The sequence below is a fragment of the Schistocerca piceifrons genome, chromosome 4 (assembly GCF_021461385.2).
Source record: "Schistocerca piceifrons isolate TAMUIC-IGC-003096 chromosome 4, iqSchPice1.1, whole genome shotgun sequence".
In the NCBI taxonomy this organism is placed as follows: domain Eukaryota; kingdom Metazoa; phylum Arthropoda; class Insecta; order Orthoptera; family Acrididae; genus Schistocerca; species Schistocerca piceifrons.
In genome coordinates this window covers 565,797,751-565,814,227 of record NC_060141.1, presented here as the reverse complement: position 1 = coordinate 565,814,227, position 16,477 = coordinate 565,797,751, and the positions used below count along the sequence as shown (strand labels likewise).

General features: G+C 37.8%; 1 protein-coding gene across 2 annotated transcripts in view; it reads left to right on the top strand.

The window, feature by feature from the left end:
* The window catches only part of LOC124795410 (mitotic checkpoint protein BUB3), a 76,180-nt gene extending 60,341 nt beyond the window's left edge, over window positions 1-15,839 (top strand). For both annotated transcript variants that reach the window (XM_047259431.1, XM_047259430.1), the window contains exons 6-8: window positions 580-725; window positions 4,200-4,339; window positions 15,372-15,839. In XM_047259431.1, the coding sequence (XP_047115387.1) occupies window positions 580-725; window positions 4,200-4,339; window positions 15,372-15,490 (405 nt within the window). In that variant the 3' untranslated portion in view covers window positions 15,491-15,839. The remainder of the gene's footprint in view (window positions 1-579; window positions 726-4,199; window positions 4,340-15,371) is intronic.
* The last annotated feature ends 638 nt before the right edge of the window (window positions 15,840-16,477 follow it).

The following is a 16,477-nucleotide window of genomic DNA, read 5'->3' as shown; positions in this document are numbered from 1 at the left end:
AGTAGAGTAAAAACTGTTTTCAGGAATGAGCTGATAATTCTGTACCAAAGAAGTATCTGAGATAAGATGCACCATTGTAAAGGTATAGCAATGTAGATGAATTTTAGGTAACAGTTTTAATTTTTATTTTGTTTTATTTTTTTAAGGTTTGTATCTTCTAATAGAAGGTAAGAATGAAAGACGTGGCAAAGACTGTTCATGTGTGTTTAGCAGCATGCTCAGAGCAGGGCCCTGATCTAATTAATTCAAGATTGATAGTAACAATGAGAAATATGAAATCCGAACATTAAGATAGATAATGCAACCTAGGGGAAAGTATATTTTATGATTAAGTGCCCTGTGCCTCTGCATCATCATTGTGAGGTTCTTTGATATGGGTGTATGCAGCATATAAATGTTAATGTTTGAATTAATGGTTTGACCTAGATTCTGGTATATGAGATTTGCCCCATCGCATAATTTTACTTGCCAACATGAAGAAATAATATCCTACATATTCTCAGATTACTACTTTGAACAATGGTGGAACTTGCCCAGAAAATGTGGTATTGCCTGACAGACTTTTCTGATGCTTTGCAGGGTTATGTCCTGAGCAGCATTGAAGGTAGAGTGGCAGTCGAGTATCTTGATACTAGCCCGGAAGTACAAAAGAAAAAATATGCTTTCAAGTGCCATCGGATTAAGGAAGGTGGAATTGAAAACATTTATCCTGTCAATGCTATAAGGTAAGTTTTACGCATGCACTAGCACTTTTAAAACCTCTACAAGTTGGAAGACCACTGAACCATTAATGTCTATAAATGACCGTGACTTCCATGAAATGTAGGGAAACACTCAGTTTATCAATATAATGTGTGTTTCTCTGTGCATGGTACAATGCTTGAGGGAACAGAAATTAATTCTATGAGAAGTGTTGAACTCTGAAGGGAGTGTAGTGCTTTTTCAGGATGTCAAAGATAAAAATTGGGGCTTCATTGTGTGATAACTGTAAGAAATTTCAGTTGAGTGTATCTCTGCATGGAAATTTTTTTAATTATATTATATTCCTTTTCCTGTGTTCCTGCTTTTCTTAAACATACTGAAGCAAAGTATGTAGCAACTGCAGTAAGTTGATTGGCATTTGAATTTGACATAGGGGCAGCTTTGATTACTTTCAGTCACACGATTGTGGATCACATTTATGTTAGGAGTGAGTGGGTGGTTGATGTGTTGAGCAAGATGTGATCAGTTCACGAACTTATGTTAAAACTGAAGCCTTATTCATGACAAGTAAAATTTAGCTTTAGGATTGGAAATTGATCTCTGATATTTCTTTCATGGGTGGTAATTTTATATTTGTGCCTCTTTAACTTAAGGCTTCAGCTTGGAACTGGCTTATATCCTTTCTTTACAAGTCGTCAAGAGATTCTCATGTTGTTGTCTACTGCCTGGCCTACAGTAATGGGGACAATGGAGAGATACACTCCAACATAGTCTCAATCTTGTAACTGTCATGAAATTCTTTCACTCTTGTTACGTTGCTTATTTGTGACACTTTTACTATTCAAACTTTGAGTTGCGCCTTGGGTGGGTTAAGTAGAAGAGTAGTGGTAAGGAATGACAGGAATCTACAGTTTAATTCCAACTGACGCACCATTTTCACTTGTCACAAATGATAACTATGCTTAATACCTCTAATGACATGGAAATAGCATGGAAGGATGAGTTTAAATAATTTCAGACAAGGGCTACTACCTCAGAATTGCTTGATTACTGTTTATATTTCACAGGATGAAAAGAAAATTTTTGTGTCTTAGATGAGTTTGGTTTTCATGTCAAGTCAGAGTGAGAAATAAAGAAGAAAGATAGGAAACTGTTTCGAAGTGCAACTTTATGCATTCATGCCATTATGACAGCTGTGTGTGTGGATACAAACAATATTGGTCCACTAGCATTTTTTACTTTTTTTATTTTATTTATTTATTTATTTATTTATTGCTGAATTGGTCAATTCTGCTTCAACTCACTATGGAAGTGCTTCAATAATCCTTTGTAATAAGAGCTAGTTACTGTTTTACACTTTTCCAAACCTATAGGTTTTAATGGCAAGTTTAACAGATTTAACTGTTTCGGTGCACAGTCACCTATGTCACCCTCTTTTAAATTACTTGTGCTTCTAGGAATAGTGATAACATGATTCATCTACAGTCACAGAACGATACCAGGAGTCTTTTAGATAATGCGTCAACTTCCTTGATCACAAATAGTGTTCTTCAAGAAATTTTAGTGTCAAGCATGTAGTGCATGTAGTGGTCTTTCCTGGAGCTATACCTAGGAGAAAGCAACATATTGGTTGACCCTACTTAGAGTTCAACAGTAAACGACTCTGTGTGCGCAAAACTCCTCTCTCGCAGCATCTGCCACTGGAGTTGGCTTAGCATCTCATTGACAGTTTTGTGCTTGCTAAATGATTATGTAAGAAAATGCACTGCTCTTCTGTGGTTGGTCTCTTCTTTCTCCATAAATTCTGCCTAGTATGGATGCCACACTGAGAAGCAGTACTCAAGTATTGTTGGAAGGAGGGTATCGTGTGTTACCTCTCTCATTGGTAAACTATACTTCCTGAGGATTCTTCCAGTGAATCTCAGTCTACAATCTGCTTTACCTGCATTTAATTTTTTGCAGCAATTCCAGTTTTAAATCACTTCATACATGTGCTGACAATATTATGAAAAGGGTAGCTCGCTACTCACAATGTAGTGGAGATGTTGAGTCATAGATAGGCACCACAAAAAGACTGCTAGACAAGTAAGCTTTTGGCCAAAAGGCCTTGCACACACAACTCACTCACACTTGTGCAAACACAATTCGCACATACATATGACCATTGTCTGCTGAGGCCAGTTTGTGTGTGTGTGTGTGTGTGTGTGTGTGTGTGTGTGTGTGTGTGTGTGTGTGTTTTGTCTAATTCAGAAGAAGGCCTAATGGCCAAAAGCTTACATGTCTAATGGTCTTTTTGTTGTGCCTATCTACGACTTAACATCTACACACTATGATGAATAACAATCTGTCCTCTTTCATAATATTGTCATTATTCCATAATCGATTTTCCATTGTTTCTTCATGTACTCCTAGATATTTTTTGGAGGTGACTGCTTCCAGTGATTCTTCTGCAGTTATGTAATTGTACAATAACAAGGCTTCTGCCTATTTATCCACAATCTGTTATATTTATTTAAATTGAGGGTCCTTTCTTAATCCCTGCAGAATCAAATCTTCTGCAGGTCATCTTGCATCTCATTACAGTTTTGTACATTGCGACTTCTCTGTATATAACAGCATCATCCACAAAATACCTCGAGGGAACTTCCAACATTATCCATTTGTTCATTTATGTTTATTGTGAAATGTAATGCTCCTATAACAGTCCCTTGAGGTAAGTCCAAAGTTACTTTTATGTCTAAAGATTTGTCCCTGTTGAGAATGACATGCCATGTTCTGTTTCCTAGAATCTCTTCAGTCCAATAACACAACTGTTCTGATATTCCATGTGCTCTTATTTTGTCCAGAATTGGGTTACAAACAGTCGTCATTTTCAGAGCCCATGTAGAAATGTCATTTCGCACGAACATATAACATTCCAAAGTCCTACAAGAGGCCGTTTTTTTTTCCAATCAGTAAGAACACTTTGCTCTTCAGGTGCCCTAGGGTGCACTGCGAGGAGCAAGTGTGGTGGCACTATGCTTAATACTGTAATACTTTGACCTTCTTATTTCTCTCTTACACCTTTCCCTTCATCTTTCCTCCTGTTTCTCCTCATGCTAGGAGGATCTGTCTGCCTTAGCTTGACTGTTGACTTGCCTCGCCCCTCTCCTGTTTCCATCCTCCTTCCCCCAATCATTCTTTTTGTCTCTCTGAACAAGGGACAATAGTTCTGAAAGATGGAGTGCTGTGACATATTTTTATTTATTGGTAGAAATGGGAGGGATGCTTCCTGCCAGATTAGTCTTTTTCTGTCGAATTTTAACAATTTTATGAATGGAGTAAACTTGATAGTGTTAAAGTGCATCACTGTCACATTCTGTAGTTACTGACTATATATATTAGATTATACTTGGGTGATTTCCAAAGTGTTCTACATACAATTTTACTAGAATAAATATGCTTCATAGATCATTTAAAAGTATTTCACTATTAAACCTATACTGCATTTTTCCCAGTTTTCATAACGGCTACAACACGTTTGCGACTGGTGGCTCCGACTGCTATGTTAACATATGGGATGGATTCAACAAGAAACGTTTGTGCCAATTTCACAGATACTCTGCTCCAATATCATCATTGTGTTTCAGCAATGATGGTAAGTAAATCTCAAACTGTAATTTAATTATAAGACTATAAGAATGTTGTACCCTAAGCTAAAATCTTGAAAATATGTGGCAACTATCTTAATTCATAACTGTCAATACACAGTGGTATGTCTTCCACAAATTAAAATGTAGCCTACAAAACAAGCTAGTACCTGAAGCTGTGTAGTGGATATCCTCCTCACTGAATGTTGTGGGCCACTTTTAATTCTTATGGTTTGTTGTTTAACTGAATACAAGTGAGCAGTTTATTGACACACACCTAAAATTTGCCTATAATAAACTAAGTATCCTTATGTGTTCTCAGGTTTTCTCAGTATGATTAATTAATAGTGAATTTCTGGGTGTTTAGCTAAATTAGTTTCCATTTCTTGCACAGTATTTAGATGACCAACCCAGCCGTCTTCTTCAGGTGCTGTGATTTCTGCTACTAATATGTACTCACTGTCTGGGCTCCAACCAGACTGTGAGCTGTTATTGGTCTCACACTGCTATGTATAGCAGAGTTTGATTTATGACGTCCACTGTGCCCTTTGATAATCTTTTGTTTTACAGAATAGGCACTGATATTCCGTGAAACACAAATTCCATCAGCATTTTCCGACTCTGATGGGTGTGACAGTCGGCAAGATTTTAATAAATAGAGTGCTAGATCCTCCAGTGTTGTTTAAATTAAAACCTATATTCCCCCATGAACCATGGACCTTGCCGTTGGTGGGGAGGCTTGCGTGCCTCAGCAATACAGATAGCTGTACCGTAGGTGCAACCACAACGGAGGGGTATCTGTTGAGAGGCCAGACAAACGTGTGGTTCCTGAAGAGGGGCAGCAGCCTTTTCAGTAGTTGCAAGAGCAACAGTCTGGATGATTGACTGATCTGGCCTTGTAACAATAACCAAAACGGCCTTGCTGTGCTGGTACTGCGAACGGCTGAAAGCAAGGGGAAACTACAGCCGTAATTTTTCCCGAGGGCATGCAGCTTTACTGTATGATTAAATGATGATGGGGTAAAATATTCCGGAGGTAAAATAGTCCCCCATTCGGATCTCCGGGCAGGAACTACTCAAGAGGACGTCGTTATCAGGAGAAAGAAAACTGGCGTTCTACGGATCGGAGCGTGGAATGTCAGATCCCTTAATCGGGCAGGTAGGTTAGAAAATTTAAAAAGAGAAATGGATAGGTTGAAGTTAGATATAGTTGGAATTAGTGAAGTTCGGTGGCAGGAGGAACAAGACTTCTGGTCAGGTGACTACAGGGTTATAAACACAAAATCAAATAGGGGTAATGCAGGAGTAGGTTTAATAATGAATAGGAAAATAAGAATGCGGGTAAGCTACTACAAACAGCATAGTGAATGCATTATTGTGGCCAAGATAGATACAAAGCCCACACCTACTAAAGTAGTACAAGTTTATATGCCAACTAGCTGAATATGGTTTGGGGCTAAGAAATGAAAGAGGAAGCCGCCTGGTAGAATTTTGCACAGAGCACAACTTAATCATAGCTAACACTTGGTTTAAGAATCATGAAAGAAGGTTGTATACATGGAAGAACCCTGGAGATACCAAAAGGTATCAGATAGATTATATAATGGTAAGACAGAGATTTAGGAACCAGGTTTTAAATTGTAAGACATTTCCAGGGGCAGATGTGGACTCTGACCACAATCTATTGGTTATGACCTGTAGATTAAAACTGAAGAAACTGCAAAAAGGTGGGAATTTAAGGAGATGGGACCTGGATAAACTGAAAGAACCAGAGGTTGTACAGAGTTTCAGGGAGAGCATAAGGGAACAATTGACAGGAATGCAGGAAAGAAATACAGTAGAAGAAGAATGGGTAGCTTTGAGGGATGAAGTAGTGAAGGCAGCAGAGGATCAAGTAGGTAAAAAGACGAGGGCTAGTAGAAATCCTTGGGTAACAGAAAAAATATTGAATTTAATTGATGAAAGGAGAAAATATAAAAATGCAGTAAATGAAGCAGGCAAAAAGGAATACAAACGTCTCAAAAATGAGATCGACAGGAAGTGCAAAATGGCTAAGCAGGGATGGCTAGAGGACAAATGTAAGGATGTAGAGGCCTATCTCACTAGGGGTAAGATAGCTACTGCCTACAGGAAAATTAAAGAGACCTTTGGAGATAAGAGAACGACTTGTATGAATATCAAGAGCTCAGATGGAAACCCAGTTCTAAGCAAAGAAGGGAAAGCAGAAAGGTGAACGGAGTATATAGAGGGTCTATACAAGGGCGATGTACTTGAGGACAATATTATGGAAATGGAAGAGGATGTAGATGAAGATGAAATGGGAGATAAGATACTGCGTGAAGAGTTTGACAGAGCACTGAAAGACCTGAGTCGAAACAAGGCCCCCGGAGTAGACAACATTCCATTGGAACTACTGACGGCTTTGGGAGAGCCAGTCCTGACAAAACTCTACCATCTGGTGAGCAAGATGTATGAAACAGGCGAAATACCCTCAGACTTCAAGAAGAATATAATAATTCCAATCCCAAAGAAAGCAGGTGTTGACAGATGTGAAAATTACCGAACTATCAGTTTAATAAGTCACAGCTGCAAAATACTAACACGAATTCTTTACAGACGAATGGAAAAACTAGTAGAAGCCAACCTCGGGGAAGATCAGTTTGGATTCCATAGAAACACTGGAACACGTGAGGCAATACTGACCTTACGACTTATCTTAGAAGAAAGATTAAGGAAAGGCAAACCTACGTTTCTAGCATTTGTAGACTTAGAGAAAGCTTTTGACAATGTTGACTGGAATACTCTCTTTCAAATTGTAAAGGTGGCAGGGGTAAAATTCAGGGAGCGAAAGGCTATTTACAATTTGTACAGAAACCAGATGGCAGTTGTAAGAGTCGAGGGACATGAAAGGGAAGCAGTGGTTGGGAAGGGAGTAAGACAGGGTTGTAGCCTCTCCCCGATGTCGTTCAATCTGTATATTGAGCAAGCAGTAAAGGAAACAAAAGAAAAATTCGGAGTAGGTATTAAAATTCATGGAGAAGAAATAAAAACTTTGAGGTTTGCCGATGACATTGTAATACTTGGAAGAGCAGTTAAATGGAATGGACAGTGTCTTGAAAGGAGGATATAAGATGAACATCAACAAAAGCAAAACAAGGATAATGAAATGTAGTCTAATTAAGTTGGGTGATGCTGAGGGAATTAGATTAGGAAATGAGGCACTTAAAGTAGTAAAGGAGTTTTGCTATTTGGGGAGCAAAATAACTGATGATGGTCGAAGTAGAGAGGATATAAAATGTAGACTGGCAATGGCAAGGAAAGCGTTTCTGAAGAAGAGAAATTTGTTAACATCGAGTATAGATTTAAGTGTCAGGAAGTCATTTCTGAAAGTATTTGTATGGAGTGTAGCCATGTATGGAAGTGAAACATGGACGATAAATAGTTTGGACAAGAAGAGAATAGAAGCTTTCGAAATGTGGTGCTACAGAAGAATGCTGAAGATTAGATGGGTAGATCACATAACTAATGAGGAAGTATTGAATAGGATTAGGGAGAAGAGAAGTTTGTGGCACAACTTGACAAGAAGAAGGGATCGGTTGGTAGGACATGTTCTGAGGCATCAAGGGATCACCAATTTAATATTGGAGGGCAGCGTGGAGGGTAAAAATCGTAGAGGGAGACCAAGAGATGAATACACTAAGCAGATTCAGAAGGATGTAGGTTGCAGTAGGTACTGGGAGATGAAAAAGCTTGCACAGGATAGAGTAGCATGGAGAGCTGCATCAAACCAGTCTCAGGACTGAAGACCACACCACCACCACCACCCATTCCTGTTTATTACGTTTCCTTAAATCTTCATTTCAATAGTCTCCTTAATTATACTGCCCCAGAAATGTGGCATTCACACTACGATACTGGTATCATCATATTTCATTTCATGATTATATTTGAGGCAGTGTTGGGGGACAGCTGATATGCTTGGTTGTTGTAATTGAACGAGTCACTGATGCTCCTTGCATCTGCCCTGTGCCCAATGAAGATATGCCACATTTGCATAGAATGTGATACCCGACTTTTGGAGACATGAGCTGCCTTTAACATCCAAAGTATACTTTTTATCTTAGTTGAAGAAAGCAAAATACTCTGGATGACATGTGTCTGTAGGATTCCACCTATCTTTCTGGGTATTGGGTCAGTATAAAGAAGATATGTGATTTTTGGCTTCACTTCCTCCGTCTGTCTCCACCTCTCTCTCAGGCATTCTTGATTTTGATTGCGTGACCCATTCAATTTGATGACCTGAGAGTCCATTCCTTCAGAACACCAGTCGTAAGTGCTAAATTCTCCAACAAGGCTCTGTATATCTGAAATTGTCGTAGCTCTATGGATTAGATATTTTTTGTGACAAGTGGTAATGGCTCGAGGCATGGAGATAGAGGTTAGTTTATGTACACTGTGACCTAGGGAGCCATCCAGTTTTCTCTTGACTAACACGGTGAGGAGATGTAATTGACACTCCTTTCAAGTTTTATTGTGTGTTAATTATTTTGATAGATATAATTTAAATGTTCCTGGATTATTTTGATAGATATAATTTAAATGTTCCTGGAAGTCGTGAAGCATTTCCACTCCAAGCAGCTGTGCCACATACCAATAGAAACGTTGTTTTTAGCTTGGCGGGTTCTAGTACCTTTGCTTCAAAGTGTTCCATATACAGGTTTGCTATGACGAGTGATAACGGATTATCTGTAGCCATATCATTGGTTTGTTTGTAATGTTTACTATTTAACAGAAATGAGTTGGTCGGGATGTGCCTAAAAGGTTCTGTGAAACAACTGATGAACTTTTCCACAATGAATTCCAAAGAAATGGAACTCTCATAAAGATGGAGACTACACTGAAACTAACAATAATGTCTGTATCCTAGAGCTGCAGTCGACTGAGGTGATGTAAGTAATCAGTGGAGTTGTGTATGTGGAGAAGTGTGAACGTCCATTTGCAACTCCGACAACTATTTACATTGCCTCAGTCAAATGCAGCTCCAGGATACAAATATTAAGGCCAGTTTTGATGTAGTCTCCCTCATTACGAGAGTTCCACTTCCTGATTCCTCGGAACTCATTGTGGAAAAGTTTGACGATTTCATGTAACTTTTTGGGCACATTCTGACATCAACTTATTTCCTGTTTAATGGAAAATACTAGGAACATACCGAAGGTGTGGTGATCAGTAGTCATGGGGAACCTATACGTGGAACACTTTGAAGCAGAGGCACTAGAATATGCCAAGTTGAAACCCTTATGTTTTTATTGGTACTTGGATGCCACATTTGTAGTATAGCCACATGGAGCAGAAAAGCTTCAAGAGTTCCTGTAACATGTAGACTCTATCCATTGAAATATAAAATACCTAATGGAACTTGAAAAGAGGACCAACTTCCTGTCCTCACTGTGTTGGTTGAGAGAAGACTGGATGGATCCCTGGGTCACAGTGCATATTGATAACCTACACAAACGAAACTCTACCTCCACAGCTTGAGCCATCACCATCAGCCACAAAAAAATACTCTGGTCCATAGAACTCAAACACTTTCAGATGAGGAGAATCTTGCCGGATAATTACAACACTGGTTAAAATTGAATGGGTGATGCAATCAAGATCAATAATGCCTGAGAGAGAGAGCTTGACAGACTGAGGAAGAGAAGCCAAAAACCGCTTACCTGCATTATACTGGCCCAGTATCTGGAAAGACTGGTAGATTCCTATGGACATACCATCCAGTGTATTTTACTCCCTTCCACAAAGTATACTTTGGAATGTTAAAGATGATCTGTCTCCAAAGTTGGATGTATATCGCATTCTGTGTGAATGTGACATGCCTCCATTGGGCACAGGACAGATAAGGAGTAACTTTCCAAAACATAATTAGTCCACTAATAAAATTTTTACCTTAAGAAGCAAAGAACGAATATTAGGCAAAGTTGCGGAGTAAATTAGGATTTTTGTTGAGTATTTTTTAAGTTTCAAGAAGTTATAAGAATTGAATGAGTTAGACAAATCTCACTCCTTATTTAAAGGCGGTGTTGCTAACTGAATTTTTGAAATCTATGAACTTTTCTCATTTTGCGTCAGCCAGATGGACATAATGTCTTTTGAAACAAATTTACATAATTAAAAAAAAAACATTGAATGGTTACTTACTATAACTGTTAACAAATTGTCTTTTGTAGCAAATTTACAAATGCTGTATTCTCTAATCACTCTCTCAAGCATGCCATTGTCAAACATTGTTAAAGTGTACAGCCATAATTTTTATCAAACATGCAAATTATAATATACACTGTTTTACTCAAAATTACCTAAAACTTTTGTAAGCAGTTAAATCGAAATTATCAACAATTCTTTTCACAACTTAGTTAATCTATTACATTAACATAATTGTAAAATTCATTTTTAAGATATTGAAAAGAAAATCATATTTTGGACATCACTATCAAAAATGTCATTTCAGTTTTCCCAAGTTTTAATTAAAAAATAATGTTCAAAATTTACTGGGTATTATTCTTTCAAACTTCAAAGCATTTGATATCCTGGCTCCTCCTCCAGGCAATCATACTGTACGTCTTCAGCTTTGTCTTCCAGATTGTGCAGCACCCAATCTCCCTGAAGTATGTCAACATAAAATTTTAAGGAATCGCTGTCCTTCCAACTTTCACCAAATCATTGTTTCAGAAGGACAAATAAATCATCCTCTCTTCTGATTTTATTGGATGTACCAAACTGAGAATATTTGGGTCTGATTTTATTGGATGTACCAAACTGAGAATATTTGGGTGATGGATCTGATCTGTTGCTACACCTCTTTTTAGCAAGGTCATATAAGTTTTTGATGTATCATCCAAACCATACAAGGGCTCCATCCTAAAAACAACATGGATTCTTTTCCCCTTCAGTTTCTTTTTGAGTATAACCCATTTCATGTCTCTTATCCCACTGGCTTTCTCAAATTTTGGCAGAGATCCTTGAAGTTCAGAGCAACTGTCTATTCCTAGTCTTCAGACATTCCCAATTTCCTGATAAGTCCTGTGATATTGTTCAGGAGTGAGTATTTCAGATAGCTTCCGAAGGCTTTTTTCCACAGTACCAAAAGGTCGATCTGCAGGTAAGTAGGAGCGACCATGCACTGTAAAGGTAATGCATATCTCCTTTACTGAGTCTGGAGGTCTTTTTTTAACAGCCAGTAGTCGAGAGAATGAACCACATGGGCTTTCCTGTTTTGTCCAGTGTAGCCATTGCAAAATAGTGTTATTGTTGAAGTATTTTCTTCATATCTGCACTTAATCAGAGCATCTATTAAGGCTGAAGCTACTTTGTTTGAACCTCCACCAGCCTCGTCTTAAGTCCAGCAGTAAACTGGAGACTTATTGTCAGTATCTGTAATACAGAGAGCATAATATGACAGTTGATGTGCGTAATAAGCTTCACCAATAGTGAGTTTTGGCAGGGGTTGGTCTTGCTGCAGATCAAAGCATAAAGACAAGCTATTGGACAGGTCCTCTTTCATAATTTTGTTAATCTGCTTAGCTCTCATTTTGTGAGCAGCAAGTTCAGCTTGCACCCTTTGTCTCTTGACCAAAACTTATTTCATGTTTTATTCTATAGCAGTAACTACAAATATCCACTGCAGGATCATCAAACCCCACATTAAATGTTTTTGAGAATATGCTACTGAAGAACCACTTTTTTACTTTTAAGGAATCAGGGACACTTTCATTATACATTTTAAAAAGTTTTGTGATATTTAAGTCTGAAGATAGATAGTGTCTTTTTCTTTTTTGTCTGCTATAGTGAGCTTTTCTAGCCTTTAAATTTGCGATAAATTGTATCACACTATCTTCCTTTGCAAAGTTTTGTTTTGTTCTGTGATCCACTCCTCTTGTTTCACAAATGACATTACCAGCAACTAGCGAGGAAGCAGTGCTGTTAAGTCAAGTTGTTCCTATTCCAAACAGAGCTCTAAAAATCTTGGAACACCCCGCAACTTGCAAGCTGTCTACTCTCACTTGAAACTTTGTAGTTTGAGTCTTCAGTTTCCTATCCTCTTTCCGAGGATGTCATCGTTTCGGACTGGAGGAAACTATGAATTAAGACAGAATCCTGTCCCACTGTAGTTTAAGTGTGTGTAGGCTTTCAGCCTATTTCTGATTAGATGATTCAGCAGTTGAATCTTCCTCTTTATGTCCATGAAGAGACTCAAACTCCAGCATTTCAGGGCCCTTGTCACGGCATCTGAAAGAGTTAAATAGTACACGTTTAAGTGGATTCCTATCCAGAAATTAAAATGAAACAAGTAGTCAGTATGTGTAGTAAAATCAATTTAGTAGACAATCTCACAAAAATTGTCTTTCAAAACATCTTACCTCTCTATCTGCTCACTCTTCCTTTTTGCAACACCCTTCTGCCTCTTCCTAGATCCAGAGGAGTGGTCCCCTGCATGTACAACTCCTTCCACATCAGTCATATTTTTCATGAACAAGATACCGACCATCCACTGTTTCATGTGACAATGCAATGGCTACAATAATAAGTGGTATGGGTATACAACTGATACATTGTAGAAATGAAACCATAGAAAATGGAGTGTAATGTGTGTGTGTGTGTGTGTGTGTGTGTGTGTGTGTGTGTGTGTGTGTGTGTGTGTGTGTTACATTCCATCCTTCATTTTCCATGTAGCCATCGCATTGTCACATGAAACAGATTGGATGGTTGGTATCTTGTTCATGAAAAATATGATTGATGTGGAAAGAGTTGTAGGTGTAGGGGACCACTCCTCTGGATCTAGGAAGCGGCAGAAGGGTGTTGCAAAAAGGAAGATTGAGCAGATAGAGAGGTAAGATGTTTTTAAAGACAATTTTTGTGAGATTGTCTACTAAATTGATTTTACTACACATACTAACTACTTGTTTCATTTTAATTTCTGGATTGGAATCCACTGAAACGTGTACTATTTAACTCTTTCAGAGTGCGCGTGCATGTGCGCGCACGTCTCGTGTGCATGTGTGTCTATTGTTGGCGAAGGCCTTAATGGCCGAAAGCTATAATTATGAGAGTCCTTTTGGTGTGCCTATCTGTGACTCAGCATCTCCACTGTATAGTGAGTAACAACTTTCCTCCTGATACTATAGATAAATTGTAGTGAAGTTTTAAAACACATTGTGTCTTGGTGCCACAGCTTTTGTCTTACTGAAAAAAACCTTTGTTAGTAATCGGCAGTAGATGGACTTGTCGCGATTCGAACCAATTTCACTGATGGACTTTCTGCACTTTGAACAGAAAGTCAAATTTTGCACCTGATTTAAAAGGTTAAAAATATCGTTTTAAGTGAAAACAACATCATAGCTCAGTGTAGCACACCTTGTAGAGTAGAAATTTGGTTCAGTCTAATTTTTGACTGTGAGTGGACTTACTGCGTTTTTAAATGTCACTCCTCAGATGAAAGGAACATCAGTGGCACACTTGACTAAAACAACCAAGCATATCAGCTGTTGCCAAGCACTGCCTCAAATATAATCATGAAATGAAATACAATGATACCAGTAGTGTGGTGTGAGTGCCAAGTTTCTGTGGAAATAAATGTGTCGGGAAACATGAGTTGGTGGTTGACTTATTGTCCAGAAAATGGAAACAACTGCTCTGTAGAACACCTGGAAGCTCACTATTAAATATTCTTATCCTTTTTAAATAATATTTTCTAGAGACTATGAAAGTTATTCAATGCTTTGTCTAGTGTGTGGAATATCTTGTTAGGAGCTGCACTCATTTTCAGACACACATGCCTATATTTCAAATGACCGCTTTTTTGGAACACCATGCAGTAAAACCTGTATTGGCTGCACCATGGAAATTGTTGTAAATAATATTATGTAGACAGAATTCAAATTTGGGTGTATTATGAGTGACTGTCTTTCCTTTTACAATAGGGAGATGTAGTCTTGTTCCCTGACAAATAGCTATTTAAATAAAACACCTTTTAATAAGCAAATAAGTCATCAGCAGATGGGAGGGCGGGTGGGGAGCACATGTGTGTTTGTGTTTGTTCATATGTTGCAAAAATTGCCCTCTTCATTGCCACACTTAAGTTCAGATAGTATAATTAGTTACGAACAAATGAAAACAAACTACTAAATGTAGCAGTCTGTTTCAGAAGTCAACACATCCGTCTGGTTTAAGATAAAAAGCAACAAATGCATTATTTTTTTTTTGTTAAAGGTAATTCACTATTAAAGCAATCACTAATGTAGTTTTAATGTTAAGAGTCCAAAAGTGTGCGAGTATTTGTTCAACAGTTAGTCAAAAATAAAAAGCAAGAATAATTTCAGTGGAACAAAAGACCGATTGAACAGTTTTTCAAATAGGTCCAATATCTGATGGTGATTGTACAACATGATAATTGATCCACTTTTTGAGTTGGAAAGGGCACTTGTTTTTGTGTGTTGTATCCTGTTATACTTGCTCAAAGATGCCACGATACATTTGATGTTATTTTTCGTGTCTGTAAAAAACATTAATGATAAATATCTTGTGTTTTCTTTCAATAATGTTATTACTGGGACCCCCCCCCCCCCCCCCCCCCTCTCTCTCTCTCTCTCTCTCTCTCTCTCTCTCTCTCTCTCTCTCTCTCTCCACATTTTCTTCCCCGCTCAACATATATTCACTTTGTCAGCCTTCTCTAACTGTATTACTTTCCTTTTTCTCTGCCGCCCTCACAAGCCAGTGTTGCTCTTTCTCTCCTAGTTCATCCTTTGTCATATTCCCCTTCATTCTCTTTGATCCACCCAGTCATCTTCTCACTTTCAAAGCTGTACCTACTGAAATAATTTGCTCTTTAGTTCAATCTATTGTATATATTAATTAATATCATAACTGAAAATTTAGAGGTTTTCCACTAGCAAGCTGTTGAGATATTGATGTTCTACTAATTAGAAAATGTAACAAAACTACTGTCTTCACTTAGCAACATAACCATTGTTTCTTTTACAGGAACTGTGTTAGCCATTGCGTGTTCATATATATATGAGCAAGAGATGTCACCTGAAAATATGCCAGAGGACAGTGTATTCATTCGTTATGTGACAGATCAGGAAACGAAACCAAAATGAACATAAATTGTACAAATGAAATATTGAAATTCTGAATTTAATTTATGCAGGGTAGAGTTTTAAAATGTCATTGAAATATCATCATATTATTGTGAAAGAGTGAAATTTATTTTTTTAAATGTTGCTAAAACTGTTACTGTCTGTGGCACTTGTGAAGTGATGACGGATATTTAACTCAGATCTACATAAGAAGCTACTTCAGTTTGTGTTTTCTAGAACATAAGCACTATGGCAAACAAAGAACCAAATAGTACAATTGAAACATGGATTTTAAATGCCATTCTTGTAAATGTCTATCCTTTTGTATTATTCTTTTTTTTTATTAAAACTCAAGTGAGAATGAATAATTTAATTGATTTTATGTTTGCCTACTTGTGTCGTTGTTGTTGTTATTTTTGTTGTTTTTGCATTGAAAGTTACACGATTGATTGAGTTAAAGTGTGAATGCCAACTTATTTTATCATTCCTCTTCTTAGTACAAAAAACTAGTTTCTACTACTCATGCATTAGCAGGTGAATGTAGATGGGTTTGATTTTTAACATATACCTGTTCAGTTTCAGTACTAGTAACTTGAGAATTAAATTGAAAGTTGTAGACATGTTTTACTATTTGTGCAGCAAAAAAACTGATGATGGAAGACATAGAGAGAATATCAAATTTAGACTGGCAATTTTAGTAAGAAAAGCTTTACCGAATCGGTAATACGTGTTAATATGAAATATAAATTTAAGTGTTAGGAAGTCTTTGCTAAAATTGTTTGGAGTGAATGTGTAATATGGGGGATAAACAGTAGAGGGGGCATTTCATAGTTTGTTCCTGTGTGTTGTCAGGTACCTTTTAATTTAGAGATTAAAATATACCGCCAGAAGTCCACCCAGCTAGCCACGCAGTGGAATGCGTTGCTTCCCGAGCGGGAAGGCGTGCCGGTCCCCGTCACGAATCCGCCCAGTGGATTAGTGTTGAGGTCCAGTGTGCCGGCCAGCCTG